At 42.5% G+C, this 25,314-nt stretch overlaps 1 protein-coding gene across 3 annotated transcripts in view; it reads left to right on the plus strand.

The window, feature by feature from the left end:
- The window catches only part of DENND5B (DENN domain containing 5B), a 100,752-nt gene that overhangs the window by 45,406 nt on the left and 30,032 nt on the right, over window positions 1-25,314 (plus strand). For all 3 annotated transcript variants that reach the window (XM_062491532.1, XM_062491533.1, XM_062491534.1), the window contains 5 exons: window positions 2,165-2,274; window positions 7,238-7,904; window positions 18,135-18,322; window positions 21,526-22,059; window positions 23,384-23,615. In XM_062491532.1, the coding sequence (XP_062347516.1) occupies window positions 2,165-2,274; window positions 7,238-7,904; window positions 18,135-18,322; window positions 21,526-22,059; window positions 23,384-23,615 (1,731 nt within the window). The remainder of the gene's footprint in view (window positions 1-2,164; window positions 2,275-7,237; window positions 7,905-18,134; window positions 18,323-21,525; window positions 22,060-23,383; window positions 23,616-25,314) is intronic.

A 25,314-nucleotide genomic window follows, 5' to 3' on the forward strand; every position in this document is an offset into this window, starting at 1 on the left:
CCAGATCCCTTCCCTCATGTTTGCCAAGAAGATTCTGCTCCCTGTGGTTCTCTTCCAGCTGCTTGTCATTGTGGAGCTGCCTGTCATGGTCCATGCCTCCCATCTGGTTTTGGTGAGAGCTGGGGTGTTTCCTGCTAGTTTGGGCAAATGGTGATGTTTCACCCTCACACACAGGCTGCTCCTGTCACATCCTTGTACTGTTCTTTTTTCCTAAATTATGTATCTCCTCTAAAAGCTTGCCTTGCTTGTCTTTCCGTGAGGCAGCTTTGTATGGAGGGAGCAATGTCGTGTCCTTTCAAGCTAATGGCATGTTGATTTACTCCAGTGTGGTGCTGTGGCTCTTCTCTTTTCCCTCATGATCACTGATTGAGAGAATTGTATTTTCCCTATGTGTGTTTTACCTTAAGTTTATATTTTTCGTAAACCACTGGAGTGGTAAAATGCAAACACTGCAGAGATTCTACAAAGGTAAGTTGTTTGTGCCATTTACTTTGCTGGATAAAAATATCCATGTTGTCAGCCTATGAGGACATTGTAACTGCTGGTTTTGGGCAGCTGGATTTCTTAAACCAATGCTTATACTTGATAACCAAAACTTTTTTTTTTTTTTTTTTTTTTGGTCAAGAAAAGGGAAACCTTTAAAGAAATTTAAATTTCAACAGTCAGAATTAGTGGTAGAGAACTTTATGAAATTTTCCAGATATTCTCTTCTAACTTTTGGTAGAAGCAACCAAATAAATTTCATATCAAGTATCTCCCTTTCTGCCAAGTCACAGTGGTAAGGTAAACTCTGTCAGATGTGAGAATGAAGATCTAATTGGGAAATAACCCCATGCCTGTTTCTTCGAATTTGCAAGCATGTTAATTGCTATTTGATTCTAAGACCTAAAAATGTTGCTGAGTATGTCTAAGTACATACCTGGAGAAAAATTTTTTACTGGCTTTGCATGGTGGGATCTTTATTTTATGAAATTTTGGGAATTGGTGGATAAAGACACTGTGTCTTTAATGGCTCTGCAAAGAGCTTTTGGACCAAAAAAAGAGGTTATTCTACTGCCATGTTCTGAAATAGAGAAGTGTTCTCTGCTTTTGGTATACTTGTCTGAGCTTGTAACTCAGCCATGACGATGATCTTCATAGATTATCAAATCCAACCATTAAACCTGACCCTGCCTTTTTGCTATTAAAACATACCCCAAATGCCACATCCACATGTTAATTGAATACTTCCAAAGATGGTGATTCCACCACTATGATGCTGCGTGGAAAATCCCGTGTTCAAAATAAGTATTGTGTAAAAAATAACACTATCTTTAAAATCTTGGATTTAGAGATGGCTTGGGAAGGAAAAGGTTTTAAGTCCCTGCTCAGAATGCACTTGCACGTGAGTGCTGTTGGAAAAGCTCATTTAGTGTGATAGTGTAATAGATGGTCATTTTATTAATAGATTTTAAGACCTACTTGCTTTGATTACTGTTTTGCATGCTGTAGACAATCCAGTGGGGGAAACTCCATTAACAGTATCACTGTGAAATACAGTATTTGTATGCTGATAACTGGATGCATTTCTGCTTGAAGTCTAATTTCAATTTCCTCTTTGCTCGTGCTGGATTCTTTGTGTGGAAGAAGTCTGTCCTTGAAATTTCATGTAGAAAAAATAAATGTTTAATTTTCACATAGGACTTGTAATATCAAAAAGATCATCTATAATGAATGCTTGAATAATTTATAATAGCCAAGAGGTACTCATATTTTTTATTGACCTTAGAGGCAGCTTCTGACAAACTTGAGGGAAAGTGCTCTTTCACTGACTAAGTAAAGCTATCTCTTGATACTCTAGCTGCAGGAGAAGGTCAAGAATCCAGTTGATTGCAAGGTCTTTTGATATAAAATTTCAGCAGCGATTTTTCTCTTGACTATATATTTCCATTCTGTAATTACTAAACTGGAAGCTGTGTTGCAGCTGCAGTAAGATTTTGTGGGAAGGAGGGTGAGGTCAGACTGGATGGGAATCTTTTCTGTTTCTCTTTTAAAAGTAGTGCCTCTGTTAAGAGTCAACATTTCTATCAGATTTCACCAAAAAAAAAGAGAGAAAGAAAACCTGAGCCTGCTCTCTCTGAAGCCTCACTGCTGTTTTGAGTCATTATTTCTTCATTTGTTGCAGGAGAGAATTTTGACCAGAGTCCCATAAGAAGAACCTTCAAGTCCAAAGTTTTGGCCCATTACCCTCAGAACATTGAGTGGAACCCTTTTGACCAGGATGCTGTCAACATGGTAGGTAAAGAAAAACTCTCTTCTGAAATTGTTACCTGACAGCTCTTGAGAGGTTCCTGGGCTGTTTTCAGCCAGCCCTTGTGGTGCTTCTGCTGGGACTAAGAGGGCATGCTGCATGGAAAGCAGGGACTGGGTGAGGAGGAGTGTGGTCACCTAGGACACCTGTCCACAGGTAGGAAGGAGGCAAACCAAGGACTTTTAAGATTCTGATATCCATGTGAGGTTTTTGAATACAGAACACCTTGCTTCTGCAGACAGGGGAAAGGGGAGTCTTTAGGCAGAGACTGGAACTTACCTAAGCCCCAGCTTTTGCTGGGTCATCACTTTTAATGGCACCTCTGCACCAATACATCTCCTGTACATCTCCTTCCTCTCAGTTACATTTGATGTGAGCATTTGTGTGGCTAAGTCCCGTGGACTGGGAAGGGAGGGGAAAACAGTTTTTGGAGTGTGGGCAGTGACAACTGAAAGGCTGATGATGATCCACTGGGAATTTTTCTGAAGAGCTGGTAATTAAAGGATGATTCCACAGTCACCAAAGCACTTGTTAACATAACCTCACAAAGACAACAGGTTACTGGTATTTGAGCATCTCAGTACAGAAAATGCCATTTGTTCCTTAATTCAAAAGTAACCAATTGTTGTAACAGTAACCTTGAACAATATTACCACTTCTAGCTCTTTTCCAAAAGGTGTAATGGGTCTAACTCAGTACTGGAAAATTAAGGAGCCCCTTCCCCCAGTCTGGGTTAGATGAGCTTTGCATTTGAGGAGGGCAGGACTACCTGCTTCAAAACAGAACTGACCTTGTTGTATGGTGCAAGTGGGAAGTCAGGAGATTCTCCTGGCCCTCGCCCAGCAAATGGAGAAGTGGGAAATACATAAAACCTGTATTACGTTGACTTTTGCAAATGTAAAAATGCATTTGGAACTTCCCTGCAGTCATGAAGATGCAGAAATCTGGAGCTCATCTCCATTTCCACCGTATTTTATTTTTAGCACTGTGCCAGTTATTTAACACAAAAGCGCAGGAGCTGGAGGCAGCAGTGACACAGATCTGATACTGTGCACTGCACTTGCATAGAAAGGCAGAGATGAGCCCTGTCACTCCCTCTGCCTGCTGACAGCTGGGGATTTCTATCATCTGCTTCCAAATGTGCCCTGCTGGAATTGGGGTGGTATTTGGGCTGGTCTCCACATCACTTTGCTTGTACATGGCATGAAGGACTCAGAGCAATGCTTTGTCAGCAGTTAAGATGTTAATAGGTCAGCTGCCAAGGCTGTTGGTGCCTTTTAGTTCTGCCTTTGCATTGGGGGTGTTCCAGTGTGAAATGATGAGGGATGTGCAGCAGGAATAAAGCAGCTGGAATTGCTGTGTTATTTGTCTCTCATGTTCCAGTGGAGAATGTCTAATATTCAAGAAGTGTGATCACAGTATCAGACAAAAATGGAATGCTAAAACCAGCAAGAGACCTATTAAAATAATTGAACTGAGCTGCACTGAACACATTTTTCATTTGCAATGTATCTTGGAGGAAAAAAAGAAAAAGCATTTACTAACAGCAGTGGTATTTAATGATCTTTTAAATTATCTTTTGGAAAACTTCTTTATTGTTTTGATCTGAAACATCATTTAAAGCAATATCCACCTCCACAGAATCCCTTGAGGTAATTATTGGCCTTTCTGATCTTGCCTTGCTGCATTAGTTCTGCCTATGTGTTTGCTTTATGTGAGCTTCCAGAAGCAATTTTCCTCAGAGAAGAAAATGCATAAATCCTTGAAGGTTAACTTGTGAGAAGTCTGGCTTTGCTGGATGCCTGAGGAATTTCAATTGCCTTCTGGAACCATCCTGTTGTTTTAAAAATAGCCCCCTGAAATCCCAAACAGTCAAGCTGCCAAAGAGTCATGTTTTCTCTCTGTTTCAAAGTATGTGTTGAAGTACAGAGTTCCCTTTAATAGGGAATTGTGTCTTTCCCCCTGCTGTTTTTTGTGATTATCCCTGCCTAACCTCACATACTATTTTCTGTGACCATTCTGCAGGTATGTGTTGTACCAAACTGAAGCTCTCAGTAGCAAGGTATAGAAATTTTTGTAATACGAGTTCCTGTTTTAGCCCTCTGATTCATCAAGGTATATAAATCTTTGCCTGTGTTTCTGAAGCTCAAGGGTGCATTATCTGTATAATGTGTCATATACTCAAATAAAAGAATTAAAGGTTCCCTGGTGGAATTTGAAGGAGCAGGCTTTAACACAAACAAAAGCATCTTTTTCTCCACCCCCTCGCCCACAGTGCAATTTTCTGCCATGGCGTGTTGTGAGCATGCATTTCATGGCATGAGAAATGTGTAGAGGCTTAAAAAGTGAATTGAAGGATCTAATGGAGAAGAGGTGAACCAGTGCTAGTGGGCAGTGGTCCAGAGGGGGCCTTTGGTTCAGAAATACCTGCAAACTATGATGGCTGGGAGAAGAAGGAGGAAGGGATTATGGGGGTTGTGTGTGTCCTGCCTCTGTGCTTGGGGAAAGGGTATCTCCTACTCAGGACTTCCAGAGATGGGTTATGGATTAGTTGATACCTTTTTATCTGTCCTTGTGCAGCTTCCCTTTGTTTCTACAAACCATTTTGGTTGTAAGCCTTATTGCAAAAATGGTGCAATTCCATGGTTTTCTGCTGATGGATACCTTTAAATATAAATGGTAAAGTGCTCAGGAAACCAAAATCCTGTCCTTTGATTAGTAATCTTGGATTGTTCTCCATGTTTATACAAAGATGCAGTGCAGGTGACTGACTTGTGTTCTCAGCATTAGTGAGCCAGATTCACACCAGCGGGCTAAAATTTTAAAATTTCACCCCCTTAGCACATCCCAAGCTGCTCTCCAACACTCTCCTGTGGCATGTGTGACACAGATGAGATGGGAAGTGATTGATGTCCAAGGCTCCAAAATGAAAGTTTTCATGCATTAACTGCAAATTCAAAGCTTTCTGTATTGCTAGAAAATGATTACAGGCTCTTCCTTTTGATCTTAGTTTCTTAAGTGACTCCTGGTCATTCCTTCTGCCTCAGTTCTTCCCATCTTCTTTTTTTTTTTTTCCCTCTGCTTTTTTCTGTGTCCCCTTACAGGTCTAAAAACAGCAGGAGTCTCTGGGCCAAGGTTTGCAGCCAGGGTCTTAAAAGGTCAATATTCTGCATGTGTCAAGTTGTGGCTGAAACTTAATAGATGGGCATCCCTTTGTGTGTGTTTACCCAGTATATAAAGGACAAAGGAATAATAATTAAGGCTTGGAGGAAATTTATTTAAGCAGCCTTTTTAAACTGCCTCAGCTGATCTGAATTTCCCTGATGCCTATCTGTTCCTGATTGTAATAGTGTATCTAACTTGGTTGTCCAAGTGTTTTTCTGTAAAGTGAAGAAAATTTAATCTCTGATTGAGATTTAAGTCTATGATTTCAGCCTGGTCAGCTTTGATAAGGCTTAGAGCCACCTTTGAAAGCCCATATTCTAGAAATAATTTTTTATTAAGCAAGCCTGCCAAAAAATGAGGTTAAGAGAGATATTTATTGTGGAGAATAAATTTAAATAATGTGTGAAACAAGGCTTTTTACTACTTCTTTATTGGAGAAGCCTTAACCATGGCACTCCCGTTAATGCCTCAATAAAAACTATAAAGCTCTTGAATAAAAATGTGGCTGCTCTTCAAAAATAGTTCAAGCTGCAATTTCATGGTTTGTGTCAGCAAAGCCTATCAATTGAATTAAATTCTTCTGCCAACTTCAGGCTGTTTATTTCCCTACACATCACCTTTTTGAGCAATACATAAGAGCTGTCCTAAATAATTTAGGGGCCTGACAGCCTGGTGTGAAGTGAGTCTGGACTACTTGCCTGATTCCCAGCTTTACCAGGCTGTTGAATGGTCTCTGCGGGGTGCACTGCTGAAGTTCAGGGTAGGATGTACCTCAAAATATATAATTATTTCTCCTGATCTCTTCCAGCATCACAGTAATTTTCTCCTGGTCAAGGTGAGGCATTAGGGGATGCATTCAGTTGTGCCTGAGTTCGCACACTGTGGTAAAGTTGGTTTCTACTGTTGCCTTTTTTGACAAGGAACACTTTGAAGGTTTTCCTTCTGATTCTTCAGATGTTTCAAATGAAGCTATTGTCCTTCATTTATAAACATACTTACTTAGCATGTCTAACATGAGTTTCCTGCTGATGCGTAATTCAAACAAGTTTTGCTGGATGTTTGTTATTTTGTATTAGATGGTTGATAGCATTCCCAAAGAATGTCTGGAAAAATGCCTTGGTTTATCACAAGGGCCACGCTTCAGGGAAACACTCAGTATAGCAGAATCACTGCAAGGGATTTTGCTGAGAGGTAAATAAAAAAAATGAGGCTTTCATGGATTTTGGGTATTTCCCTCCCTGCCCCTCCTTTTTTCCAGTCTAAGCTATTTGGTAGCACTTAGAGAAGAAAGTAAATGTAATAGCTGCCAGTCAGTTGGGGTTTGGTTTGTTTGTTGCTTTTTTTCCCCAAGAAAATTAGGGAAGATCAAAGAATTCCAAGAAGTCTATGTAATTTTAATTCAGGGTACAAGATGCTTCCTTGGCTCTCTGATTTCAGAGTACTGTGGGCATGTTATACACAAATGAGAGCAAAACTGGATGTTTTTATATGATGCTTAAGTAAATGACACAAAGACTATTCAGTAGTGAAAACAGTTCCAGCAAGTAATGAAAATGAGTCGTAATGACTTAATAGATGGATTATTTCGGAGGGTGCTTTCCTTTCATGACTCCCTCTTAAGTAGCATCAGTTTTAGGCTGTTTGTTCTTGTATTCTTTTTACGTCTAAAGGTGAATGGCTTGTTGTGGTGCAGCGGATAAGATGAATGTGCCTGTACAGCAGAAATAGCAGAATAAAATTGTGTCCTGAGTAACTCTGTCTGTTTCTTGTCTTCCCTCCCAGCTGTGCATGCCCAAGGGGCTGTCTTTCAGGACGCAGGCGGATAACAGAGACCCGCAGCTGCACTCGTTCATCATCACCAGGGAGGACGGCTCCCGCACGTACGGCTTTGTGCTCACCTTCTACGAGGAGGTCACGAGCAAGCAGATCTGCACAGCCATGCAGACGCTGTACCAGATGCACAACGCAGAGCAGTACAGCAGTGTCTGCGCCTCCTCCTCCTGCAGCATGGACTCCCTGGCCAGCAGCGTCGACGAGGGCGACGCCACGTCCCTCGCCAAGCTGCAGCGCTACAACTCCTACGACATCGGCAGGGACACGCTCTACGTCTCCAAGTGCATATGCCTCATCACCCCTCTGCCCTTCATGCAAGCCTGCAAGAAGTTCCTGATCCAGCTCTACAAGGCGGTGACCTCCCAGCAGCCACCGCCTCTGCCCCTGGAGAGTTACATCCACAACATCCTCTACGAGGTGCCCCTGCCGCCCCCGGGGAGGTCACTCAAGTTTTATGGGGTTTACGAGCCCATCATTTGCCAGAGACCTGGGCCCAATGAGCTGCCACTCTCTGACTACCCTCTGAGGGAGGTCTTCGAGCTGCTGGGTCTGGAGAACCTGGTCCAGGTCTTCACCTGTGTTCTTCTGGAGATGCAGATCCTCCTGTACTCACAAGGTGGGCACTTATCCAGCAATGCCTGTTTCCAGCGGGCAGTTCTGGAGCCACAGGAGCTCATAGAATTTCATGCTATACAAAGCTATTTTTGAAATGTAAGAATGCACTGAAAAAATTAGAGAAATTAGTGTGTCCTAATGAAAGCGCTAAATAATTGTTTCCTCCAGGCAGTCTAGGTGCTGCTTGTTTAATTATGCATTGTATTTATCACTTGTGGCAGCTAGCAATAGAATATGTTTGATTATTATCCTCATGCTGCCCTTGATCATGCAAGACAGCATGAAATTAATCCTATCTTCTTCAAAAATAACAGCAGAAAGTAACACATCTTGCAGAAGACACTCTTGCTACTGCTTTGTTTTTCAAATTTCAGCAGCGCATCAAAGTGTGGTGTCATTTCCTGCTTCCCATATGATGCATATGTTCTTGTTAAAACACTGAGAGTGTTTTAGCACTTGGAGGCTAAAGATTTAATGGTGTCTTGAAACTGAGTGGAGCTACAGGTCATTCCTTTTTAGTCCTGCTTGAGGTGTTTGGAAACGTTGCTGACAAGGATGCTGGTGCTTCTTTTTGAGACACTAAGATTCCAATTGGCCAAACATTGGCACAAGTTCCTTGCACAGCACTGTCCCTGTTCCATCTTGAAGTGTGCCAGCAAGCTCTGGAAAATCTGGTTTTGAAAACCTTTTCTCTTACGTTTGTGTCTTTCTGTAATAGTGCAACACTCTGCTGCAGGTTTGGGGAATCCTGACAGTACTGAGCATGCTTTGGGATTTTACACGCCTATTACTGTTTCCTCTAGGATGCTGATTGCTGGGTGTCTGGCCCTGGTGGTATTGGGGTGCCCAACATGTCAAGTTCAAGTTTTATTGCTGACTTTCAAGGGGATGTTCAGACTTTTTGGGTGTTCCTCTAAGTCTCATTGGAAGCCTGTCCATGTAATTTGGGTTCCCAAATAGCATCTGCGATTCTGACCCTGAATTAGGAAAATATGCCTCAGGGAAAGTTTTTTGGGGGTGGGGGGACTGGTTTCATCAGAGGAGGATGAAAAACCTGGAGCCAGGAGGTACACGTGCCTTTTAGTGAAAAGAGGAAAAGATGCTGAATACCTAGGCTTTTGAAGAGAAGCGGTTGGAGCAGCAGCAGCCAGCTTGAAATGGAGCAGGGGGGAGAGAGGATGGGAAACGGTCTAAAATGAGTGCGGATAATGAACCTTCAGGCTCCAGAAGGGATCGCTTGGGTTTGTCATATGAAAGGAAAGGTCAGGGAGTGTGTAATGGTAGTGCTGATAACTAAGTGACTGCGAATGGGGGGAAAACGTTCAGGGAGGTGGAAGAAGGTTACTACTTCTGCAAATGACTGAATTCAAAGGATTGATAGTTCTTTGCAGAGCTCTTCTCCACATGGACTCCAGGGGTTTGCTTTCAAGAACTGAAAATGAAAGGTTTTATCTTCTCTCAGTTTGAAGTGTGAGCAGAAGTCCTGCTGTTAGTTTTGATTAGGCTGCTTTTCCCCTCCCTCCTGCTTCTGTGTGTGCACTTATCCCCTTTCTTCCTCGATTTGAATCGTGCTGCCTTTGCCACTTTGCACTGGGGTTTGATATTAAACAGCAGCACCACTGAAATGCCTCTCACCCATCCCTGCTCATCAGTCCCACCCTGGTCCCTGCTTATGGACTCACTGAGAACTGAGAAGATTTTCTTCTTTTTTCTTTCTCACTGAAAGATAGTAGCATTAGGAAAAATGTGCCTGTCGGTTTACATTTTAATAATACTTTGTGCATGTGGAGAGCAACCCATATATGTATTATTTTTGTAACAGTCATTGAGACAGATACAAAATATCTACTAAATAATGTTGACTCAGCCTTCATGTCCACCAGAAGTTAGATAAATGTTGTTCTTCCAGTTACTGGCTATAATTTAAGGGTTTGTTTGGTTTCATTGTGTAGGGGGTCTTTTTTAAGAAAAGTGAGATAGTGAGAAGTAATCCTTTCCACCTTAAATTTCAGAATTTTTTCTCCCCCCTCTCTTCTCTTCTCTTCCTGAATCTGGGGATGTCCTTGACATGACTTTTATTTGCCTATCTAACACAGACACCATTTGATGGGGCATGGTGGAAAGTGTATAGCTGTATTAGGGAAATCTGTGATTATGTAAATAGCAGCGTAATGCTGGTTCCCAGAGGTGAAGAATGTGGAGTGGAGGGCAAGTGCAAAGCCTCAGTTTTGGCATACCCTGCTAGCTGAGTGCTTGGCTAATTGTGCTCTGAGGCTTCTTTTAAATGTCAGTCTTGCAAATCCTGAGAAAGAAAACAGCAGCTATTTTCCAGTTTGAGATATAACCAGCCTAGAAGGTTCTGAAATCTGCTCTCTTCAGCTTTGGGATCCATCGGGGAGAAACACTTCTTTAACTCCCAAGTTCTTTCAAGGCCAAAGATGAAAAAGCTTTGGCTGACATATCTCTTGTTCCAAAATAACAAGTGGGAGAGGAGTTTTGCAAGTTCACTTTGCTTTCCATGCTTTAAGGAGGGTGGACTCGTTGGGCTGTTTCCAGAGGCCTGGCCTTGCTGCAACCTTCCCAAACTCAACAAGAGATTAGTAGAAGATCCTCCGGTTGCAATTTCAAGCAAGACAGCATTATTTACACAACATCACAGTTCACTGACATAATCCTGTAATACTCAAGAAATCAGAGCTGGACCAAAACCTACTTCAGTTCAATAAACTATTTCAGTGAGAGCTGCTGTTAACATATATGGGAAATGTAAGCTGACTTTTCTGTGGTTTTCCTAGACCTGTTGAAAGGAAGCTTTTCATTTAAGCTTGTACAAAATTTAGTTCTTCTATAGAATAAAGGCTTCCTTTGAAAAGTGGAGTGAAAATATAAATTGTTTCACAACCCAGACCATACAATGAGCATAGCTGGTAATAACAGCAGCGAAAGGCTGGCAGGAAGGTTGCACAGAGACTCTACTGGCTTTTTCTGGAGCGTTTTCTTCTCAAGGGAGCTAGGAGTTGAGGATGGAAAAGTTTATTTTTAACCCTGTAGTTGGGGCATAATGTTTCCAGCAGCCTTAACAAAAGCATCTCAGTCAATGAAGAGGTGAGGGTGTTGGGTGACTTTTCCCAGCTTGCCCTGGATGTGTTCCCAGCGTGATACAAGAGTGTCTGGCACAGCTCAGCCTTGGGGACAGGACCAATGAGTGGCTGTTTGTACCATGGCTGCTGCAGTCATTTTTGGCTGTCCAGTTGCACTTTTGATGGTGTTGTAGGGGTGGCTGGTACCCCATCACTTGGGAAATGCAGGGATTGTAGTGGATTGTAACTTCACTTTATAGCCGTGGTGGTCAAGCCAGAGGGGTGAAGAGACTGGCAGCAAAGAATGATGAGCTCATTTTTTATTTGCTTTGTTCCCATATATTTTGGACTGCAGAGCTGGGTAACTGGCAGAGACCTGTGCTTGCACCTCAGTGGCAGGGCTGAAGAGATCAGGCCTTACTGTTCCTGGAGACTGTGTGGCTTTCCAGGGATTTAATCACAATCACTGCTGGTGGGAAGTGCCAGCTTTGGTCTGCAGAGGTGGTACGTGTAGGTGTACCTGGTATTGCTTTCACTACATTAATTCCTGCAGCTTCAGGTTACATCCTTCGCATATAGAGAATATTTTTAAGATTAAATAGGACAAGTTTTCAACATTTGGGCTTTAAAAACTAAGAGGAGGGGGTTGGATGTGTTTTCCCTGCAATTCTTCAGGGTGCAGTCTTTGCAGTCTCTTCTAAGTTCCCTTGATTCAGAGCACAGCTCTCCCGTGCATCTGTGCAGATGTAAGGTCTTGTTTATGTCCACTCTTCAATAGCTACTACAGTTTGGAAAGGATAAATAACAAAACACCACTGGTGTGAGATTACTGCTGGACCGAGATGAATTAAACTGTGAGCTCTGTGGAAACCTCAGCAATCCATTTTGTATGACTGCCTTAAGAGGGGATTTCAGCATGAGAGGGAACGTGTGGATGAGACAGAGATAAACTTCTTAGAGCTTAGGCTGTTTCTACTCATTATAATTTTGAGCATTTTCCAAGTTGTTTTTCCAAGGGCTTGAGTAATTGCCCCTCCAAGATTGAAATATTCTTTGCATTATTTTTTTTTAATCTTAGAAATTATAATGCAAATGACTATGCATATATAAAGTCATTGCCTAGAAAGCATTGTGTCTGAAAGATCTTTCTTGTGAAGTCTGTTTTGGGGTGGATTTTAAAAAAACTAATACATGCATAATGTGTGTTGGCCTTTTAAAGCATTCTTATACCAAATAGTTACACAGAAAACCTTTGCTTTTCTATTTATTATTTAAATAGTTTGCCTCCACACTAATATTCATCCAAATCAGTGGGAAGTTATTGCAGAGAACAAATTATATGGGGACAAAATCTGTGTGTTCTGTGGAAGAGACCTGGGTTTAGGGCCTCAGTAGAGCTACACTTGGAGACTGCAATGCATGTTTCCCTGGCAAAAGGACAAGTGATTGGGTAGAGAAATCAGAGAATGGCATATAGTCTTCCTTTTCAAGTTAGGTGAAATGACAGAATTGTTTTTTAAGTAGAAGTTGCTCAGTTTTGTTAGCCAAAGTCAGTGTGACCTGAAAAAGGGATGTTTTAAAGGATCTGGAAGAAAGCCTTGGGAGCTGGTTCAGGTCAGTGCCACAGCCCCACTCCTGTTTCTGTTCCCAGTGAGCTGTCAAGGGAGGTGGGGCCCCTGCCTTAAACACTCTGCACACACACACCCCAAAACCTCGCCACTTTTTTTTTTTTTTTTTTTTTTTTGTAACTTGAATCTCATTTTTTTCCATCATGAAACATCTTTACCTTTTCAGAATGAGGGGAATAAAGTTAAATTAGGCCTTTACATTCGCAGTTATGGCAAATGCCAGATAAATAATGTGGCAGTCTAAAGTGATCTGGAGCAAAGTTGTTGTTCCCTGCTGGACTCTTGTGTCCTCCCCATCATCTTGCTGCTGGCTGGGGAGCCTGTTCTGCCCCAGCAGCCACAGGAGAGGGCAAGGAGCTCTCTGTGTCTTCAGGAACACCTTCATGTGTCCTGCTGGCACCTTGGAAGCCTTGTCACAGACTTTTTGCCCTCCTCTCAGAGACTTAACCATGCTGGTAATGGGAGCTAATTCTTGAGGTGGCTCTTAATCATAAATTAATTTATGCTGAACCACTGCTGGCAGGCTGGGACATAGTTAAATTATATAAATGGAAATGTGTTGAAGAAGAAGCTTTTTATATTAAGCGTTGGCCAGCAAGGTAAAAGGGTAAGAATTGGCCTTGGTGAATATTGGCCTTGGGATGTTTCCCTTGGGGCAGAGCTGACCCCCAGTTTGAGAGGCTAACTCTTCAGGCAATTTCATTCAGGCTTGTCTTGACCCTTCTGCTTAAGAAAATATGTATTTTCGTATTTGCATGAATTGCCACTCATATGCTTTTATCATATAGCTGGTGTGCTGTGTCACTCACTGGTAAATCCACCCTTCCTTTGGGGATGGAAGGACATTGAGATGCCAGAGGTCATTTCCTCAGGACAGTCTGCTGGTTACAGCCCCATGTCACAGCAGCTGTCCAGGTTCCCTGGATGCAGCACTGCTGCAAGGTGATTTATGTAGTGAATAAACATTTCCTGCACCATTTTTGTGGGTTTTATCTTAACATTTCTTAAAAGTCACCAGAACTGACTTGTCAGTTGTCACGGCTGCCAGCAAGCAAACCAGACGAAAGGTGGAAGCTTCCAGGGCACTTTGATGTCTGCAGCACTTGTGTGTGCTGCTTCTGTGGAGCTGTTGAGATCTGATTTGAAAATCTTTGCTTTCATAAACATTTTTTGTCTCTGATGTGAATTTCAGATTTCGTTTTTCATCTGCAGTGTGCTATATATAAACATTACAGATCTGAAGGTACCCAGACCCAAGACAGGTCTGGTTATGAGCTGTTCTTGACTCATATTCAGAGCTCAAAGCAAAATAATTTTATTTTCCAGTTTCTCCAATATACCTGGTTCATCTAATTCATATCTTGTGACAAAAAAAAAAGAGGCAGTTTAATAACAATTGCTTATAATACTTGGACCGAAGAGGTAGCATGTGGAAAAACTGTTGGCCACAAAAAGTGTTTTAAAGCCTGTTCGGGTGTTTCCCTCTAAAGAATTAGCTATTCATTCAGGTTAATTGAATTTTTTTCTCCCTCTGTAGTTGGTTTGGGTTTTTTTTTTGTTTAAAGACAATTGTTTTGTGCATATTGATAAAGTACTCTTTGAGAATACGTCGTCTGGTTATCGTCTTTCAGGATACATTTTTAAATATGTGGCTTTGCAACGCTGCAGTTATCCTTTATGCATGTTCTAAAAGCAGTAGAGGAAAGGAGGTGGTGTCCAGGTAACTCAATCTCTTCAAATGCTTCCAAGTGCTTTCAAATTGTATGTCAGGTGAGACTTCAAAAGGAAAATGAAGAAGTCTATTTTTAAAGGCTTGGACTGGATTGAGAGGATGCAGGCTGTGACTGCAGCTCTGTGGTAGGCTCTCTGCCCTACCTTTGGGAGGTTACTGGAACAGAGAGCTGGAAAACAGCCAAGCTGTGCTTTCATCAGGAGGGCTGGAGGTGTGGAAACTGGAATAACAGTACCCTGTTCCCAGCAGGAATGCCAATTCTGGGGAGAATGAGTGAGTGTGCTCTTACACATGCTTTATACACAGAGTTCCTGTGACTGGGAATTTGCTGAGAAGGTTCCAGGTGAAATTCTCTTCTGTTTGATTACGACTAAAGATTTGAATCTGTTTTGGGGGTAGAACCTAAATGTGGTCTTAGCTCTTTGGGGCAGGGATAGCACTGATGTCTTTTTGCCTCCTCAAAGGATATTGGTTTTGCTGTGCTGCAGCATGGGAAGGATTTTAAGATAGGAGACTCTTTGGTGGCAGGAAAAGTAATTTTTATGTTGAGCTTTGTGAATTGCTTAATGTGTTGGAGCTTCTTTCCCCAGTATGTATAATGAAAATTATTTTGTTTTGTTTTTTGCAGTCACTGCCTGTGTTTGAACTTCAAGGTTTTTGGGATAGATATTTCTTATTGATTATTGTCCTGTTATTGTGTTACGGAAAATCAACATTAAGACAAAAAAAAATTGTCAAGTTTTGTCCTCTTTCAGAAAAACACTTGTAGGGAATTGATGTTCCAGTGCTGAAACCATTTCCATCTCCAGCAGAAAACAGCAACTGGTAATCCTACAGGAGCATCTCAGGGTGTGCATTTTAAGCACTGTATCTAGTGGGCCATGTGGATGTTGGCACACCTGGGTAACGCGTGGCTGATCGTGGTGCTCGAGCAGCACAGGTGCCAGCCTGCACTGGAGCAGCTCCCTGCAGCCATTGCATGTCCTGCACAGGGAATTGAGGTACTTGGCCAAGGGCCCCCAGCAGATGGTGCCAGGAAAGGGAGGTGGATCCAGGGTCTTTGAGCTTGACTCTTTTGCCCTCTCCTTCCCTTAGTGAGAAGGTTGTGCGAGAGACAACCCTGCACCAAATCCAGCTCAGCTGTTAGGAGGCAGTGGTTGCAGTAGAAGCCCCAGGGACCACTTTGCCCTGGGGTTATCCTCCTCAAGCAGTTTCTCTTGGAAAATGTTCTGTGAAAAAATTAGAGATGGACCTCTAAACATGGCGAGTCATGGAATAACTTTGGTTGGAAAAGACCTTGAACATTATCAACTCCAGCTGTAAGCCTAACACTGCCAAACCCACCAATAAATCATGTCTCTGATTGCCATATTTACATGTCTTTTAGATGCCTCCAGGGATGGTTACTCAACCCCTTCCCTGGACAGCCTGTTGCAATGCTGAGCAACCCTTTCAGCGAAGAAATTTTTCCTAATATCCAATATAGACCTCCCCAGGCACAACTTAAGGCCATTTCCTCAATACCCTGTTTCCAGGTTGTCCTCAGTAACCATGTAAGCTTCCCTCAAATGATGATAGGTACAAGAATCTCTCCATCAAATGTTATTTCAGGCTTTAGGTGATAGGTGTCTAACCTTGTACAGGTTTGAAAGTACATAAAAAGTAACTAGAGTTTCTGACTTCTTTAAACAGATAACAAAAAGAAAATATTTACAGATTTTTTTAAATGCTATTTTTCTGGAGTAAACTGGAACTTCCCTCTCTTCAGTCAAAACCTCTGGGTACATAAATGTTTTTTAATCTGCTAATCACTTAAAGCATTGCTAGATGGCAACAGCCTAATAATTTAGTCATCACTAGTTGTTTGGGGCTTTTTAAACAGCTTTTCTCATAGCAAATTGGTTACAAAATCTGTGCTAGTGACCATGTTGGTAGCACCAGTGAAAAGTCAGCATGCATTTCCAGAGTTTAATGCCCTTTTCCAAAAAGATCCTCACAACTTTTTGCCAAGACCTGTTTCTTCATGTGGCTGTGTAGATCAAAACAGACTTTGAAGGCACTTCACATACTAAGATGTGCTGCTTTCTCTATTTGTTCCTTTTTTTTTTTTTTTAATCTTTAAAGCTTTCAGGGTTATGAAATATTATGAGACTCCTAAGCCTCTCCAGTAGGTATTGTAACTTGAGTTTGTGTAAGTGCTCCTCAACAAGACAGGGAATGCACAAGTGTAACTACAGACTGTTGCATGGGCAGGGATTCGTAAGTGACTGTAGCTGGGCAATTTTTCAGAGGTGTGACTTTGAGACTGACTTGTATGCATGAAAATAATTTTGAAGACTGACTGAATAGCTATTAGACAAGATGAAAAATGGTTTTGCCCTGCCAGGTGACCTTCTGCAGATAGTGGCTGGTTTTCCACTGAGAGGTGCTAGCAAGGAGAATGGGTTATGCAATTTGTTGTTGTAATTTGCATATTTATTCAAGAACATCTTCCCAGTGACCCCCTAATAGCCGAGCAGTGTCAGATGACAACGCTTTTGCTGTTGTTGGTGTTTGCCAAGGTCTCGGGCTGATGTTCAGGGCCTGGAAGGGTCAAGCTGGGCTCCTCTCCAGGGAAAAGCAGTCAGTGGGGCAGTAGGAAACAGCCTGCTCACCTGACTCAGAACCAGGGTGTTCAGACATGCATCTTTCAGTTCTGGGAGTGGGGCAGGGAGGATTAGGAGAGATGGGCAGCAACCCAAATGTTACCCAGGATCTGGGGCTGCCCTCTGTGAGAGGGAAAATCTTTTGGTTGCTCAAGCCAGAGTTTGTGAGACTCGCCTGGCACTGGTGAGGCTTGGGTTTGGACAAAACCATGGAGCTTACAAACCCAGGAGTCTTTACCTGTTTCCAGATGGATTGTCTGCAGTTTGAGATTTGCTGTAAGGATGACCATCTCATTAAGACCAGTATGTGCTTTATTTATTTATTTTAAAAATGTGTTCTCAATTTACCCACTCATTTATATTAATAAATAGCCTGTGGTATTGCATCATGCCAGCTGGATATTTGAAAAATAATTTGCTCTTACCCAAGTTCTGAAACATCCAGCTCAGCTGGGCCAAAATGAATTTTAATTTAAAAAATAATTCACAATGTGCTTACTAAAATCAAAATATTGCAAAGCAATGTGGGTTAAGTACAAATTTGGGAAAGTAACATAATATAAATATATTTGCTACGCAGAATATATTTGAGAACTAAATTTATGTTAGGCTTCTGTTTGAATTTAACTTAAAAGCATTGCTTTTATATACTTAGGGACTGTAAACTTCTGCTGGTATGTGGCCAAGACAACTCTTCTGGAAAGTACATTCAGCTTTGGAAATAGTAGCAAGTGGAGCAGAAAGCAGGCAGGCAGGAGCAAGCAAGAAACCACAATGTTTCCTTGAAGTTCATGTCTTTCTCCTCTTCTTCCCATGCAAAAATACATGCTTAGTATGGAATTAGGGTATTATTATCCTGTACTAGAGACAGAACTGTTGGTATCTTTTTAATAAATTAATTTAATGACAGAATAGATCTAGATACAGTATGAATACCTATGCTCAGCAGTTTCATTATGGGAGGAATGAGCTTTAACAGATTAAATAATGTTTAAGATTTTTAAGTATTGTCTTATTTTCCAAACAACATCTTATCACGTAAACACGGCTTCTGTCTTGTTTGTCGCTGGTGTCCTTGCCAAACAGATCTCAAGAGCAGAACACAGGGAGATAATTCAATTCTGGCTTTCTCTCTCCCACGTCTAGATTATCAGCGTCTGATGACGGTGGCAGAGGGAATCACGACGCTGCTGTTCCCATTTCAGTGGCAGCATGTGTACGTCCCCATCCTTCCTGCCTCTCTCCTGCATTTCCTGGATGCTCCTGTTCCCTACCTGATGGGGCTGCAGTCTAAGGAGGGAACGGACCGCTCCAAGCTGGAGCTGCCTCAGGAGGTCAGTGTCCGCCTTTGGGGCTGCTATCCTCTAATGCCTTTTTAATGTTTGTGTGAGTTACTGCTGGGAAATAATGCCTGGTGTTAGGAGGCTTCTCTGGCTCAGACTGATGGCCAGCAGGAGTGAGATAGTCGAGAAGTCTCCACAGCCCTCCTTGGTCCATTTCTGAATTTAGTGAGTACATCTTATCGTTTTGATTTCGAAATGCTTCTCCTTCTGCTGTTTGTTGTGACAAAGCTGAAAGTTTGTTGGCTTTCCCTGCCCATCACACATTTCAGCAGGTTTTGTTACTCAGTCAGCGGCACAGTCCTACTGACAGAGGGCTAAAGAGCATTTCATTTGGGGAGGATCTTGATGGATCTGCATCTCAAGTGCAGTTGCTCGCTGGTGTAAACCTGCCCTTGTCCTGCCAACCCCATTCCATCTATGGCTGAGCCCATGTGTTCCTGCTCTATTACTAGACCAGCATCCTGGCCTCAAACAAGCCAGATTTGCATTAATACTGTGCCCATGAAGCACTTAGAAAGGGGGGAAGAAAAAAAAAGGAAGGAGAGGTCATCCTCTTAATCTCAGGGCTAAATCCTTGGTGGTGGTAGAGAGTGAAATAGAGATTTTTTTCTCCTTAAAATGTAACAAAGGTGATTAAAACTGCTTCACATTTTCACCTGGCCATACAGCAAAGTCTTTGGGATATGGCTCACCTGTCTGCATTCCAGATGGTGACTGGAACCAGAGCATGACATGTGCTTTTAAACTTAGGTTTTTTTCTTAAAATCAATGGGAACCCCAAAGGTACCTGTTCATACAGTAGTAACATCCCCTGCCAGTGGCTGTGCTGAGGGGACTCTCCTGGGGGCAGAGTCCTTAAGGTTTCCAAATACCTGCTCTGACTGAGAAGGCAGATGGGAGCAGCAGCAGAGGAGAAAATGCAGGAGTGGGAGTTTTTATGTGGAAGTGGAGGGGTAAACACAGGGCAGGGGTAATACAATTTTTAATAAAGGTCTATTTTCCGAATTGCATGAAGGTGACTGAGTCACCCTCGGTGGCATGGAACAGCAAATCAGGTTTTACCTCATGGATACAGGGGCTGAAGCACATGCAAGCTGCACTGGTGTGGGAACAAAGCTGTTACCTACTCTGCTCCTCAGTAAAACGATTCTAATATTACATAATAACTGTGATTTTAAAAATCATCAGTCACACGCGTTTGGGTAGCAGATTAAGCTGTCATTTTCTTTAAATTGAAATTTTAATGTGACAGTATTTGATATTGTGGTATCATTGGAATAACAGATATCACCAGGGAGAGAAGAGTGGGGTGGAATCTGTCCCCTCCACGATGTTTAACAAATGAGTGAAAAATACCAGCATTTATGAATTCCACAGGCCCAGTAACCGTGAGAGAGAGAAAGAAAGAAGACATATTGAACAGGGAAGATCTTGAATCTCAAATTCCTCCAGACAACAACAAAAAAAATCCCTCAGAATGCAAGCAGTAATGAAGTACTATTCACATCAGCATTCCTTTATTGTTCAGGCCAGGGGCTAGCTTTTCAAGCTCTTGCTCCAAGTATAAACCATTTGTTTGTTAGAGATAAAAATTCTAACAACTGGCCATCATGCTGTCTTAAGGTTACTAATCTCCCTGCATTAACTTTAATCATCAGATGTTTTTGAAGAGAGAAGTGAGACCAATCCCCCAAGGGTTTTCTGAATCCAAATCTCATTTTTCAAATTTTGTAAATGATATGCAGAGCTGAAATTAAAAAGCCTTTGAAATGAAATATTGATAGATAAGAAGGCAGTCCCTGAGCTAAAGAACTGTACTGACACATACCACAACTGTGTAATAGCTGCATAGTTAAATAAAGCAAATCATTTGGTATGAAGAAATGCTTTTCTTTGTACAGACTAAATTTAATATGAAAAAGCTGAAGGGACACTTCTGCTTTACTGAATTAATCCTAATACCCTTTAAAGTATCTATGTGAAAGGTGATTAATGTTAATAAACATGTCCCTGAAATATCCAGTATATTATAAACATGTTTGCTGTGGAATGTATTGCCCTGCTGAAAATTAACCTTTTCAAAAATGAAGGAAAATAATTCATTTATCTTCACATAATCTGAAGATTAGTCTAGGGCATTTGGTAAGAAGTAAAGAACCTGGGAGAAGGCAGAGGAGCTGTGCTAATGGCCAAGTCAGGCTAACAAAGACCTGCTGCTGCCCTATGGGTTTTCTGCATCTCTTGTTCTGCAGTTTTATGCCAGGAAAAATGCATCAGAGCTCAGCACCTTGGGAATCTGACCTGGTTTAAGATTTTACTCAGTGCACTCAGACAGTGAATTTCAGATGTAAGCTGCCGTTCAGAAGATCAATTACTGTTTTTCATTCTGCTATTATTCCAGAGGGTGCATTTGCAATGTAATTAATTTTTATGTGGGGCTCTTCTGTCCCTCCATTGACACTTTCCTAGTAAAAGTATCTGCTCTGCTAGATTAATGTCTTCACTTAGCTTTAATCTTACAGGCTGAGATCCATCTCCATTCATAGCAAAGCTAAGAGCACTCTCTTCAAGTCTTAGGCAGAGGAATTGCCAATATTAAAAGCCTCCATGGAAACAAGGGGTCAGGGGAGTGGGGAAATAAGACTTGGCCTCTAGTGGACCAGCTGTACTCAGACATAATCCCAAAGGATTTCCATGGGACCCTCTTCTGTAGTTTTGCTTGAAGCAGCTTTAGCTTTCACGTTAAACATCTCATTTCTTGGTAGCACAGCTGCAGAGGCTCCTTGCAGTTGGGTCCTGGTGAGGTAAATGTGCCTGTGAGATGCAGTAATTCACACAAAGGGTATTTACATGGGCTAAGGAGTGGTGCTGCACTTCCTGCTTGGTGGTGTGTCCTTGGCTCCTCTGGGAGGGTATATGAAATCTTTGCAGTGGAAAGTTTGGGGTCTTCGTGTCCTGGGGGAGCAGGAGAGGGCCAGGAGCCCTCTGTCATCCAGTTGACCCTCAGGCTTACTGAAGTCTGAAGTGTCACGGGCTAGGCAGCCCAGCTAAAGTGTCCTGCAGACATGTGCACTTACCCTTCTGTCTGGAAGAGAGACAGAAAGTTTCTCCCTTTCCCTGGGAGAAAAGGCTACATCACAAAGGAACCAGTTCAGTGCTGAGTGTCCACTTTGAGACTTCTGTTTGTATTTTAGGCAAACTTGTGCTTTGTAGACATCGATAACCATTTCATCGAACTGCCGGAGGAATTCCCGCAGTTCCCCAACAAGCTGGAGTTTATCCAGGAAATCTCTGAGGTTCTCCTGCAGCACGGGATCCCTCCAGAAGGCAACCTGCACTGCAGCGACAGCGCCACCAAACTCAAGAACTTGGTTCTTAGTGACCTGGTGAACGACAAGAAGAATGGGAACATCCCCAGCAATGCCCTCAACATGTACGAGCTGCTGAAAGGCAACGAGACGATCGCCTGTCTGCAAGCCCTGGCCAAGAGAACGGGCGTGACCATGGAGAAAATGACCATCACCAGCCCCCTCGCAGAGGAGAAGGACGGGAAGCTGTCGTGTGAGGAGCTGGAGCTGAGGGACTACAAGCTGAACGTGCAGCTCCGCGAGGTTTTCGCCAACCGCTTCACGCAGATGTTCGCAGACTACGAGGCTTTCGTCATCCAGGCTGCCCCCGACATGGACTCGTGGCTGACAAACAGGGAACAAATGCAGAACTTTGACAAAGTAAAGATGTGTTCGTGTCTCCATCTAAAAGGGGGCGGGAGGATGGCTGTATTTGTGTATATATAGCCTAGGTACTCTTTAATCTGCCGTTCCTCATCTGCCTCACTGAGAGATTTGTCCATTTCCATTACACAGGGCCAGATCTCCTGCCAGAGTAAATCAGAGCACATCCACTGAGCTGTTCAGAGCCATCCTGGCTTGTACAAACCAAGCTGGCAGGCTTCTGCCCAGCTCATGGGGCTGCTCCCGTGGGCTTGGTGGAAGGGTTGCAATGCAAATTGACTTGTTTTTCTTTCTTTCTTTTTTGTTGGGAGGAGAGGTGCACACTTGAGACAAAAAAACAAATCTAGTCTTTCATTTTTCCTAATTTCATGGTAGAGGTTTTTGGTAGTGGGTAACATTGTTCTGAAGAAGGTTATCACTTTGAGAGTATTGCTATGACTCTATTGGAGTGTATGCACAAGAGGGAAAAGGAATCCCTCGAGATTAGAAATGGGGACATAAAGAAATGGGGGCATAGCAAAAGGAGTGGGAAATGTTGGGAAGCTTGCACAGCTGCTGAGTGACCCTACGAAGCAGATAGCATTCTATCATTTTCAGATACAAGTCCTTCTTTAAGGAAAAGGTTAAAATGATGAACAGTGAGGAACACACTAAATGCTGATCTGAGTCAGTTTTTGATTTAAAAAAAAAATGCTTCTGTGCCTTTTAGTGGTTTGTTTGTTTTCAGGCATTAAGCAGTGCAGCATTCAAAAGCTTGGGGTTGTTTAGTCAATCTCTGCTAGTGCTTCTGCAATAAAATGGGCTGTTAAGTTTAGGGTTTTCAAAGCTCAGTTAGAGACTTAGAGGCACAGTAAATTCTAATTGGATACTCCTGGTTAATTGCCCTGTGTAACATCACAGAAGAGCATCACCTGAAGAGCAGTGTGCACACCTCGATATGTGTGACGCCTTAATAAGTGATGTGGTCCCAGGCAAGGACACCCAGAGGTCCCAAGGGGCACGTGTGATAGTCTGCCATGCATTTCACAGGGTTTATTCCTAGGGGTGAGAGCTGCTAGGCTGCTCTGGAAAAGCAGGCAGCGTGAGCACTACTTCAGTGACTCCATATTCCCTTTGTTCCAGCCGTCTCAAAGCCTCCCCGACTGCTTATTTCTTACAGTTGTGAAACAAACCCCTTTGCAGATAGATTCACAGCTCTCTGAGAGGTGTTTTTGTGGTGGGGGAAGCCTTGTCCAAGCTTTCCTGCTGGCTGCTGGATCAGTTCTCTGCCGAAGGATGGCTGGGCAGGAATGTGGCACTAATGAGCTCTTCTGTGTTTCAGGCTTCCTTCCTTTCGGACCAACCTGAGCCTTACCTCCCATTCCTTTCACACTTCATCGAAACACAGATGTTTGCAACCTTCATAGACAATAAGATAATGTCCCAGTGGGAAGAGAAGGACCCTTTTCTGCGAGTTTTTGACTCCCGAATTGAGAAAATAAGGCTGTACAATGTCAGGGCCCCTGCACTGCGGACATCCAACTACCAGAAATGCAGCACTTTGAAAGAAGCAGGTATGTTCAGACAGGCTGGTAAAATATTCAAAGGTACAATGTCAGCCACCAAGAAATATAGTTCCTCAGTCATCTGAGTGTTGCAGTTGATGAGGAAGTCCTGGAGCTACCTGAGGAGGACTCAGCAGTGTCCTTATCTCATCTAAGCAAAACCTTTAGAGAGCTCTTAAACACCAGAAACAGCAGGAGCCTTTACCTTCCCTTTGAGCTCTCCCGGGCTGGTGCCTTTAATAAAATCAAGCCAAGCCCAAATGGAACTGGCTCACAGTTTCTCATTGCAGGCAGCTCCCGTGCCATTGCCAGGAGAGCTTTCCTTCACCCTGGTGGTGGGACCAGTGCCAGCCACACTGAGGAGTTGAGCCCTGGTGTCTGCTCCACTGGCCTTGTCTCCCCCTTCCCATAAAAAGATGTTGTTTTGCCTTACACCATTTGGTTAGAGCAGCAGGGGATGTAATCCTGTGTAGCATATTTAGTACCTCCAGCAATAGATGCTCTGTGGTAATGAACAGTACGCTGTACTGAAGGCTTGGAATTTTTTTCCTTTACTGTCACAGGATGCCTTCTCAAATTATACTTGAATTTCTTATTTAGTGCTTGTGCAAGTGTTTATTTAATTTCTAAGTAATGCAGCGAAATTATACTCCTAAATTTGTTGGGACACGTATTAGTAAGATAGGGCAAACCCATTTCTCATGGGTCTTTTTTTTGGTTTAACTCCTTCAGTGTTTTGCTTGCTATAAACATGTCAAACAGACACAGATTTCTATTTCTAACTTTTTCTGTCTAAACCCAATTTTAATTTGCAGGTCAGCTGTCTATTCAGCGTCTAGTTTTGGCAGATATTGTGGCACCAGAACCTCATTTTCTGTCTTGTGAAAAGCAGCAAACTGATAGTAATACCAATTTTTCTTCATATTTGCCATTCACAGTATATGTGACCCCAGCACTGATCCAGCACCTGTTTGTTTAACTGTTTTGAGAACCCTTCAAATCCTCTGACCCCACACTACCCACTCCTTTTCTCCAAAATGGAACCATACAAAGTGATTTTTTTTAGAGGGGAAAAAAATATTTGCTGAGTTTTCTAATGATAATGTTTGTAAATCTTGTGACAGCTTCTTTCCCATCACAGTTTTAGAAAATATGAAACTAGTTCTACGTTGTTCTTAACAAATGGAAAACAGATTTAGCTTCCACATTTTGCATATGTGTTCACTAGCTGTGATATGCTGAAAGAACAGGCCTGCCTGTTAATAGATGGGCTAGAAAGAGTCGAATATTAAAGTTGCTAATTAAATGCTGAATTTGCCCATACACCTCCTTTCCCAAGTTCTTCACAAGTTAAGAGGGTGACAGGTTTTATTTTCTTTCTGCTCAAGGTTTGAGATTGAAACCCTCAAGTCCACGAAGGAAAGGATTGCACTGCTTTAGTCTCAGTGGAGCTGAGATTCCTGGGGAGCTCTCTCCCATCTTACCACAGCCATCCCTGTTTCCAAAAATCTGCTCATCCTCTTGATGCTGTTCAGACCTTGCTACAGTTAGCTATGCTTTTTGAAGGCCTGTCATCCAGTAAAGGCAGATCTAATTTCAGGAGGAGGATAATTCTCTAGTCCCAGATGTTTGCAAAACTCAGCTGTTCCCCTGCCATGCTTCTGCCCAGGGAACGTCTGGGGCTAAGCAGGGTGCCCAGTCCCACAGG

Source organism: Cinclus cinclus, chromosome 4 (assembly GCF_963662255.1).
Source record: "Cinclus cinclus chromosome 4, bCinCin1.1, whole genome shotgun sequence".
NCBI classification, from domain to species: domain Eukaryota; kingdom Metazoa; phylum Chordata; class Aves; order Passeriformes; family Cinclidae; genus Cinclus; species Cinclus cinclus.